Below are 10,932 nucleotides of genomic sequence, written 5' to 3'. Positions count from 1 at the left end.
TTTGAAAAACTCATAAAAGAACTGGGTTACAAATACTTAGCATGAGGGTTCCCTATGTCTAAAGCTGAATGTTATTCTGAATACTTGTGTTTCAATTCTTTTAATCAATCAATCAAATCAATCAATTATAATGACAGTGTTTCTATAGGGCTTCAACTGCTACAACATCCAAAATGTACTTCAGTTACACCTATCAACAAAAAAATTTAACAGCCCAATCCAAAACCAAGTTAAACTGAACTATTTAGATATAAGCCATTTAACTCCCATTGATCTCAGTGGTGCTTAGCCGTGTCTGTGAACTGAAACCCCACCCCTACCCAAAGAATACTTTATACTTCTTAAAACTTGTTTCTAATTGTCCAAATTCTTGAAAAAGCTGAGAACTGGAAACTAATAAAAGTTATTTAAAATATATCAGTTTTTGTCATCTTTGAAGTGTCTAAAAAAACTTTGTTTTGAATCAGTACATGTATTGATGCGCTTCAAAATGAAATATTCTCCTTCCCCAAATCCCAAATAGGTACTATAACGTGAATAGAAGTAACATGACCATAGAGAGCTGTATGTGTAAAAGGAATTTTTTAAAACTGCATTTCAGGGGCACTTACTGGCAGCTCAGTTCTAGTTCTGATACTTAGATACAAGTTTTCTTAAGTTCAAAGAAGTTTATGTCCCAGATGAAACTTCTATCTGAATAGTCAGGTAGACTATTGAACAAAGGGAGGTAAAACTGGGTAATTGAACCACACTGTAAAAAATTAACTAAAATGATTTTTAATGCTTTATACTCAGAATTGTATAATACAATCTCTTACAGAGATCACATTTTATTACATAGTCATACACATTCTACACTGGTACCATTCTCATCCAACATTTTAATTTCCATTTTCAGTGATAAATATCTCCTGGTGCGTTTTGTTAATCTGAAAACTTCTGGATTATTTTATCTTCAACAGAATGTAAACAAGTTAAATTACAGAAGTTCCACTAATAAATGGGTATATAAAGGCAAAACAATACTTCAAAGATAATTTTATAAGATAGCTAAATATCCCAAAATATAACTGTACATTGGTTCATTTTCAAACAACAGCACACATAAAAAAGTCATACATGTTCATACTATTATAAAAATGTGACTGTTGTGTAGAATAAGATTTGTAGAAAAAACTTGCCTGGGTAGCCCCATCGTTAACAGAATGTCTCTGCAGACTGTATCCATCCCAGTTTGTGTAACAAGTCTAAAATAGAATTGATTTTTTTAAACAGAACGGTCCCATATACATACATACATACATACATACAGGAATAATCAATCTGAATATCACTAGGGCATACTTCCGTGTAGGTGCATATAGGATTGCTGCATAATCCTATGCATGTCTACTGAGCTACTTTAAGAACAATGAGCTTCATCTTAGCTAAACTGTATAGGATTGCAGCTCCCTATGCCTTCACATACTGAGTTCCAGAAGAAAGGTATGAGAACAGTTTGCAAGTACTGTAGTTGACTAGAATTATATTCAAACCCACTGCAAGTTGGAAATTGAAAATTTCCAGACCAAAAATGTGGTACAAGAAAATTTAATGCCAGCTACAAGCTGTATTTTTAAACAATACAAAACCCCTTAAACAAACCAAAATACTGTTTTGCTATTTTAATATATTACCCATTGCCAGCTTTAAAGAAATTAAGGCATTATCGCCAAGCATAAAGTGCCCATTTGCTCTGTTTTGATTTATGTCATTGTTCTGTTTTTACAGCTTACTGTTGACAGAGTGAGGTAATTCAACTACAATTTTTCCAATGTTTTTTCCCATGTACATATAATCTATAGCACGGAACACTGACTCTAAGCCAGTGAACTTGCTCTCTAGAGACAGGTCTCCGAAGTCCACCTCGCAAACGATTTCTCTCATTTCACACATTTCAACCAAGTGTTTCATAGCCATTTGGTACTCAGAAAAGTAATGGTTTAAGAAGAAACCCCGGATGCTGGCTGATTTTTTTAGCAACTTTGCTGGCAGCATCTCTGTATGACCTGGTGGAAGGCCAGTACGTGTTTGGTAGCCAGAAATAAACCCAATAACGATCAGACGGCCTCGGACAGCCAAGCAGTCGATAGCCAAGTCAAACATCTCTCCACCAACCGACTCATACACCACATCCACACCTTTTGGATACTCTTTTTTGAGGACAGCAGCAACATTTTCAGTTTTATAGTTGATAGGTCGGTCACAGCCGATAGATTTCAGAAAGCTACATTTTTCATCAGTGGAGCAAGTTCCTATTACGTGGCATTTTGCCTTCTTTGAAAGCTGCACAGCAAACTGGCCAGTGCCTCCAGCTGCTGCTGTCACCAGAACTGTCTTTCCTTCAGACAATTCTCCAAGCTCCTTCAGACTGATATATGCTGTAGCTCCACTCACCAGAAGGGTCAGAAACTCTGGTTTCACAGAAGGTACTGGAATGGCTTCTTTAGCAGGCACAACTGTATATTCAGCGAAAGCTCCTGGTCTTACATAGGCCACAGACTGGCTTACAGCATATTTTGCACTTGCACTTAAGCCCAAGGCCACCACTTCGCCAATTCCTTCAAAACCTACATCAAAAGGAGGCTTAACCAAAGGGTCATACCGGCCAGCTGAGTAGTTAATATCAGATGCATTAATGCCAACAAATCTAGAAGAAAACAAAAATGTATTAAGATCTTTTTTTTTTGACAAAACTTTTATTTGTTGTAAGAAAATCTTTTCACTTAAATGCACAAGGCTGGAGATTTTAGTGATGCCTTTTCAAGTATCTCAGTTGGAGCAGGAATTGTTTTGTGCCCCCCCACATTGTAATCAGATTTCACTTTTATTAATATACAAACTTTACATTATTTCTTCAAATGAAAACCTAAGGTATTCTTGTCTTGCATAACAAAAGTAACAAGAAAAGAATTATTTTTGATAAGCTAAGGAATAAAAACATGTTTTTTACTTGTAATAATGTATAGAATAGAATAGGTGTAAAGTAGCAAATATGTTGACTCTAGCAGCAAATTTACATTTCAGATTGTAACAACACTTTACATGACTAATGAAATAATGTGAAGCATCAAAGTCCTCTCCAAGGTCGATGGACAAAAGTGTTACTGCAGGCAAATTTAAAGAAAATTGATCGAGTGACTATAATAAATTTGCCTTTTGATGCAACTAATTTGCACATTATTAAAGCATTTCGCTTTATATAAATGACTCAAACGCCTTAAAAGGACCTTGAACACTAAGACTAAAATCACGCATCACTACTTTGCACACTGTTGATTTCTAACAGGTAAATATGAGTGGAAGTATTAAAGATGGGCAATGAAGTATCTTGTGATGCTAAGGAGTGTTAACTGGAGAGGCACTGCTTAAGGACAGGTATTTCCACAGAAGTTTAAAGAAGAATCTATGCTGGTATGACTGTTTCTCTTCTATATCCAAAAACAAACAAATCTTGGCATTTAGTTATGTACAAGGATGAAAAAATATGTGAAAATATTACTTTCATGCCAAAATTGGAAAACTGTAAAGTGGATTTATGGGGATTTGAAATCATTTACACATACAGAAATGTCAAAACTAAAGGAAGCCCTTTGGACATTTTTAATTCTAAGGAAACGCCCATTCATTATTAAGTGTTCTCGTATGTATCATATAGCTACAGATTCAGAAATAAATGCCCATATATCTTCAGCTGAACAACTTGTCCTGTCGAATTCTTTATATAATCTAGTCTGCATCTGCAGCAGAGAATATCTTCGTTCTATTTATGGCTCTTTAGGAAAATAAAACAAAACCCAAGTAGCTTTTCTACGCCCCTTCTGGAAAAGTAAAGGGGTGCTGCGTGCGTGCGTGCTCCCCCCCCCCGTGTGTGTGTGTGTGTGTGAGAGAGAGAGAGAGAGAGAGAGAGAGAGAGAGAGAGAGAGAGATTCTAAAGGGAAGGGCTGCGCTGTTTCGTCGAGGACGTGAGGAACAAAAGATGAAGGCGCTCATGTACGAGGAGGGAAGAAGCTTCAACTATACCAAGGAACTCTGGCTTTGCCTCGCCTATACAGCAACTTCTTGCAGGAAGTTTGCTACCCCGAGGCAGCTGCTGGGCGCGAAACCGGCTCTCTTTATTCAAGTGGATCGGTTGTGTACGGAATGAAATGGAGAAGCAGAATCCCCTGCTTCTCCACTTCATTCCTTACAGAACTGATCTGTGCTGCGCGTAGGATGTCTCCCCCCTCCCTCTTCTTTCACCCAAAGTCACGGGGCGGCGGGGCTTGTCTGAAAAATCCTTCCTCCCGCGGGCCTAATTCTTGCCTTCACGCCTCTCCAGACTTTTTCAACGCCCCTCTTCCTCCACCCGAGGCAAAGGTCCTGCATGCTCGGAGCCCGCTCGCCAAGTAGTTCCGTTCAGGAGCGCAAAATCAAGTTCGCGGCTTTGATTTGGTCCCCGAGCGCATTTTCCTTCATATCCAGCCTCGGTTCTAAAGTGAAACTTTGCAAGATCGCAGTGCCAGGGTGGGACTACCTCTCCGGTTTAAGCAATGCCGAAGCGGAGGTGCTCGTCAACAAGCGTTTAGACAACTTTTCCTGCATAAGCCCGTTTTCCATCTCTTTAACTTGGTTTCCCCCTCAACACGTGGTAATACAATGCAGAGCGCAGCGGCGCGAACTTGGGATGTAAAAGAGCGGGCTGCCTCGGTGAGGGAGGTCGGAAGCATTTAGTAATTCCTTTGAACAAAGTGCTACTACCCTCGTCCGCTGTTTCTGAACAAGCTCCGGCGAGGGAGCCTTGCTCACTTGGGTTCCCACTGGCCGCAGGGAAGACGCCTGAGTGCGTGCGCCGGGGAAGGGCGAGCGGTTACCGAGCAGGCGAGAATTGACTCGCGGGCGATTTCCTTCTGAGAGGGAAGCTGTTAACGGAATGGGGTATCTTAGCTTGCTGCCAAGCTCGACCAAGGGGACTACTTGAGGGCGGGAGGCCACTGGGTGATTCCCTCCCACGCACTACCACTTTTCTTCCCCTCTGCCAGTACGTGAGGCAGTTTCCGCTTAGGGTTTTCCCGGCAAGTGTTGAGGCGCTCACAGATGCCTCTTACCAACTTTATAGGAGCTTTTCCCTCCCAGATGGAAAACAAGGGCAAAAATGTGCAGGATTGTCCAGCAAAAAATCTAGGGAGGAAAGAGAGGGTCGCGGAATCCCCTCGACATGCACCAAAAGGTCAAGTAATAAGCCAAATTAGGTTTAGCAACCTTTCTAGTTCCCAACACCCTGGTCTTTTCGGCAAGTTCTCCGTTCTTTAAAAACTGAACATGACTCAACAATTTAATCCCCAAACTCTGCTTAAATTCCCTCATCCCATTCAGCACGAAACATCACTCTATTCTTTTTTTTTTTTAATTTCCCATGTTAGTGACCCAGAGGTTAGAGAAACGTTGCAGGTGTGTTTTGAAGTTGTGATTTAAAAAAAAATCGATGAGATTTTTGTCATAGACAAAACAGTTTGGTCCTTCCCACCATTCCTACTAGAAATCAGCAAGCACACAAGCAGGATTATTGCATAACTATCCCTGTTCACTTTGAAGTACGGCTGCAGGGCTTTACACGCTCGGGGAAAACCCCATTTAAGCAGTGGGTAGCTACAGAGGGCAGCAGAGTTAGGTTTCGCTGAAATGCGAAAACGGGCATATGTTTGTATCTGTGTTTGCAAAACTGAATCGCAAGTTCACGATCTTCTTGCGAAGTTGTGCAAAAGAAGGAGACGTGTTGCCTCTCTGCAGCAACCACTATTATCCAGTAAATTAACTATGTGACCTTCCTGATGCCCTACCCCTGCTCCTTCTTTACCCTTTGCATCAAATAAGAAGACAGCCAAGGCTTTAGAGAAATGCTTAACCTAAACAATCAAGGTCCCCACTTTCCATATGGTTGCGAGCTGGCTCTCAACCTGCCTTAGATTAATAGGTGAGATGGGGGGGGGAAGAATCTTTAAAGGTGATTAAGCAGTTTGCCTTACTTGGAAGCAACTTGCTCCCTCAGAAGACCTGAGATGTAGGGCAGGAAGCTTAAATTGGCAGACAAAACAAAGTCACCAAGGCAGAGAAGCGGGGAGGCCAGTTCAGAAAATCAGCAGGAGACAACAGTAGCGAACTCTTCCCACTCTTCTACTTTCCATCAGAGTTCACCCACCCCGCAATTTTTCTTTTCCTGATTTTCATACCATTTCTTTATTATATTGAACCTCTATAAAAAGCAGACACTTGCCACTTATATTTGTTGGCTCTTTATTGCTCATACCTGTCCTGAAACTTGCATTTGCTCAGGAACCCAGAAATGAGCATTCCAGGTTGAGGCAGAGGCCAGGCAAAGGCGTGCATATCTTCCTAAACATGGTGTTTTCGTTTTCTTCCTAGGTCTTCCCTCTTTTTGGTCACAAAATCACACTGGTCACGACATGATACAAACACACTATTTCCAACTGACTTTTCTCTCTCTATAAAGATTGTATAAGGTTTATTTCTGCTATTCAAAATTACTGTATAGTTGTGAGGGTAGGCATGTCAGAGGCAGACAGGGAATTTCATCTAAATTGAAATCTTGTTCTAAAAAGGAGGAAAGTTAAAGTCAAATGAACTTCAATAGCCCAAGGCAACATAAATGTCATACAGGCATGCGTGGGTATAAGAGGCCCAGACAAGACAAAATATAAAGGTTAAGTTGTACTGTATGCATCTTCAGGTGAGTAAGTAGGGAACAGTCTGCAGGATGCAATCTGATGATATTCTTAAACATCTTCTCCTGCCTTTCTTTCTCCTGTGTGTTGGGATTGACCAGAGTAAATTTTCAAGGTTAAATAAATCCAGGTGACTGCGCTTAGTGTACTGAGAGAGTGGAAAGACACTTTCCCAGGCTGCAAGAAATGGAAAGGTGGGTGATGGAGACAATCCCGAGGAAGCTTTCAAAGAATAAAAACAGGCATCGAAGAACTGTATTGTTAACACACTTTATTTTGCACTAATGAGATCTCTGCTCTTGCCTATGTGAGAAGCTCCAGGAGAAAAAAAGAGGGGGAGGGCAGATCACTGCACACAATCCACATGACACAAACTTGTGAACTCCCAACTCCTGCAATTTCTCACATGCACCTTTGCAAACTCAAAATGTGTTTACCACAGAGATAGATACATGGTGGAGGGCGGTGGCGGCGGGGGAGATGGCCCTTGTATGCTTGAGACTTGGCATCCCCCATTCCTGAAACTCTGGAGAACACACAAGCACTCTCCAACTCCCCAGAGAGCCCACCCAGCATAAAAGGAAGGATGGGAAAGAGTTACACTGGAAACAAAATAAATTGCATGCATAAATTTTCAAATTGCATGGGGGGAAGAAAAGGGAGAGAAAGTGCTGGAGGAGGGGATTTGAGAACAAGGACATAACCTTTTGATGCCCAAAGACAGTCAGGAAGTAGGGTGTATGTTCCTGTACTCTTGTACATTAGCCAATTTCCTTCCTTTCTCTCCAAGGAAGTGAATTTCAATGTATCCAGAGCTAGATATCACTTCCATGTTTTTTTTTAAATATTAGCAATGCTTCATATACTTGCTTTCTAAATACTGCATTCTGATTACAGCAGTAATTCAAACCTTTCACAACAGGGAGGTTAAGACTTTCTGTAATGTGGGCATTGTACATTGTACAAAACATGCATATTCCTATGGTTCAGGCAGAGCTATGACAACTATTGTCATCTGTATTGGCACCTGATTGTGTGAAATTCACAGATCATTTCAATCTAGTACTTGCACTTTATCTAGTTGAGTCTATCAGATTCAGTTGGGCTACAAATGTTGTGAAAGGCAATTTCAGAGGATCACAAAGTCCCTACATTCAAATTAAAATAAACATTTTAGGGACAAAGTTGAACATGAATAAACTCTTCTTGAAGATCTCCCTCCTAGGAATCACAAACCTAATCATATCTTTTCGGTAATGAGAGCTTCCTCTACCCCCTGCCCGATTTTTACGTTTTTGGCTTTGAAAAGTTGATTTTACACAATAGTACCATCTAGGAGGGGAATAATTATAAAAGCAGAAACAAGACCAGACAAAACTCATCTGAAGAGGGTACATTCTGTCCAAACAACTTTTTTTTAAAATGTAAACAGACCCTACAGAAGGCACCGTCCTGGTGAGCCAGTCCGTAGTTTCCTGTATCTCACAGTGGCGTCAGTTCTTTTCGCCCCGCGCCGCCGGGCTGCACTGAAAAAGCCCGCAACCCTTCGCGCTCGGCGTGAAGAACCGCAGAACAATAGTCAAAAACTGTCAAGGGGCACGGGCTTCCATAGAGCTCTTAGGAAGTAAACGCTACCGAAATCGGTAGGGTCTTACTTCCGAGTAAACGGAAGGCGATCCGCCCTCCTGTTCCTCCGCTCTTCCCGCGTCTGCTTTTAGCCTTGCGTTTGTTGTGGAAGAAAAAAAGAGGGTGGTGGAATTAACCGGCTGAGGAGCTACAGGGAAAGGTGGGTGGCAGCCACACACCGTTAAGGTCCCTGGCTTTCCTGTGGATTCACTACATGCTTAAGGTTAGTGACGTGGAAGACTGCAGTGGGGAGGGGGAAAGGTAGAGTTGTGTACACAACTTCCTCTAAAATAATGTCTGGAGTGTTACATGCGCGCGCACCTACCCCGAGATGACGATAAATAACCTAAGCTCTACACAACGTCCCGATTGCTCGGCATTAACCGCACGTGGAGATCTACCCAGATCCGTCAGTTTTATTGTATAGCACAACCAGCCTTTACCTATCTAGAGCGATACAGCTAAGAAAAGGGCCGCCTACCCGCTCGCTTACACACAGGGTTACGTTTGTGGCTACTTGGTGCAATCCTACCCAGCCTGGGAGGGGCTTGGAAATCATTTCCTGGTTGTCGAAGTTCCTTCTTGAACCTTTATGTCACCTTTATGTCTTGAGATAAAGTCGCACCACGACTTTTCTCATCTTTTCCTGACTGGGTGATGGATTTTTTTTCCGGGAGGGGGGGGAATCACTGTCTTCCCACTTTTTGCACATGAAATACGGAGGAGCGGGCGGCTGGTATCGCCGTCAATTGAAAGCTCGCTTCACGTGCACGGCAGTGTGCACGCGGGGTTATATGGAAGAGCATTTAGGATAATAAATTACACCAACAGTCGTCAAAGGCAGATGATGCAACTCGATAGGATCGCAAACAGAGCGCGAGCGTGCGCGCGGGGGGACCAGGCCCTTTGCTGGGAAAAGATTTAGGGCGGGAAGCAGCTGGAGGGATCGCCTACTCCCTCCCCAGTTATGGCGAAGGTGCCGAGCCTTGGGAGTGGGAGGAAAAGGAGGCAGGAGGCGGGAGGGAGGAAAAGATTCTCACCTGTTTCTAACAAGTAGATCGCCGTCTCCCGGGAGCGGCACGGGTGCATCGTTGCGAAGGGAAACAGCTTCTCGGAAGTTTGAATTCAGCTTAGTCACTACCAGTTTCTTCATGGAAGTGGGAATGGACGAGCCCTGGAAATCCAGAAAGTGGCGGGAGTAGGACATGTCCACGATGGGCCGGGTCGGAGGACCACCCAAACAATCCCGGACGGGGATCTCCGGAGGAGTCAGCTGTAGGTGCTGCTGTTGTTGCAGCCGTCGTTGCCAAGCTCCCCAAGACCTCAGCCACACGCTGCTCTTCCCGTGCAAACTCATCTACTTTCTTTCGCGGCACTCCTGGGCTCTCCAGCCTAGGAGGAGTCTTTCGCAAGCGTGCAGCCCTCGAGCGCAGGCAGGCTTGGTATATTGCGATTTGTGTATGTAAATAAAGTCTAATGTAGCGAGCTGCCGCCTGGCTCAAAGTCCTCCCTTTTCAGCCCCTCCACCACTCGGAAACATCAGATCAGCAGCAGCCGCTGCAGCAAATTTCGCCTGCAGCGGACCTTCTGTGTCCCGTCATTAGGTTAAAAAAAAAAAGCACGGACAAAGTTCGTTTTTGAGCCAAGCTTGCTTAAAACTTGCTGCTGTCGTAGGAACAAAAAACCGTGCGCTGATGTTTTCTGCACCCTAGAACAAACCAGGCAGAATGACACCGCGTACAAGCGTGAATCTAAAGATTGCTTTCACTCAGGAAGGAAAACCTACTTTTTGGGGGGCAGAGGAAATCCCTGACCTTATTCTACTTTTGTTTTAGTGGAGAAGACTTATCTGCACGCTAAGAAAGAGACTATTATTGCATATCCCAATCTGCCGTATCTACCCTTCCCCCCCAGCTCTTTCATTAAAAAAAACAAAAATAAAACACCCGGAGCTGATCGTTCCTAGATCGTTCTTAAATAAATAGAGAAACAGAAAAGTCGAATACAGGAGTAGATCAATAAAAGGTTAGGCTGGGAGCAAGAAGTTCCAGTTAATCTGGCAATGTTGTTATTAGCAGCCTGCTAGAGCCGCTGGCTGCTGAGACAGGCCCCTCCCCTTCCGTGCGAAACGTTCACTTCCTCGTAAGGTGGTACAAATCAAACCAGAGCCGCTTGGAACCGCGACTGGAAGCTGCGCTTGCATTGGGATGAAAATAAAGACACCAGAGATTTACGAAAGGATTGAAAGCATATTTTAAAATCTGGCAAGGCGTGCATATGTGAGGTCCAAATGATAGCAATTGTAATAGCAATAGTAGTAGTAGTTGTAGGAATAACAATTATACGAATAAAGTACTTCCTATATTCTTCTGGTCTTTATAGTTTGATAACGTCCCCATAAGACAAATCCATTGAATACTTTTTTTCTCACCCCGTTGGATGTGGCCTTAAAATAATGTTGCCATAAGTTGTTTTTAAGCTTAAATATTTAAGGTTTTTTACCTACACGATCGAGTCTTTAAATCTCTGCAGTGCTCGGTATTGC

The 10,932-nt window shown here is 42.8% G+C and overlaps 1 protein-coding gene across 1 annotated transcript; it reads right to left on the bottom strand.

Moving 5' to 3' along the window:
- Positions 1 to 757: 757 nt before the first annotated feature.
- On the bottom strand, positions 758 to 10,065 carry PTGR3 (prostaglandin reductase 3). The gene is made up of 2 exons (XM_063299031.1): positions 9,428 to 10,065; positions 758 to 2,689 (listed from the first exon to the last, which is right to left on the bottom strand). Exons 1-2 carry the CDS (start codon positions 9,742 to 9,744, stop codon positions 1,765 to 1,767), a joined length of 1,242 nt encoding a protein of 413 aa, XP_063155101.1. The 5' UTR covers positions 9,745 to 10,065; the 3' UTR covers positions 758 to 1,764.
- Positions 10,066 to 10,932: the final 867 nt, after the last annotated feature.

Source organism: Candoia aspera, chromosome 3 (assembly GCF_035149785.1).
Source record: "Candoia aspera isolate rCanAsp1 chromosome 3, rCanAsp1.hap2, whole genome shotgun sequence".
Taxonomy (NCBI): domain Eukaryota; kingdom Metazoa; phylum Chordata; class Lepidosauria; order Squamata; family Boidae; genus Candoia; species Candoia aspera.
This window is presented reverse-complemented; position numbering and strand designations above follow the sequence as displayed.

What these genes read in the sequence shown, in the direction of transcription:
- PTGR3 (XM_063299031.1), bottom strand. Translation starts at nt 9,744, where the DNA reads ATGAGTTTGCACGGGAAGAGCAGCGTGTGGCTGAGGTCTTGGGGAGCT. An exon ending in GATCTACTTGTTAGAAACAG is followed by an intron (nt 2,690 to 9,427) that starts GTGAGAATCTTT and finishes GTTTTCTTCTAG; the next exon opens with ATTTGTTGGCATTAATGCAT.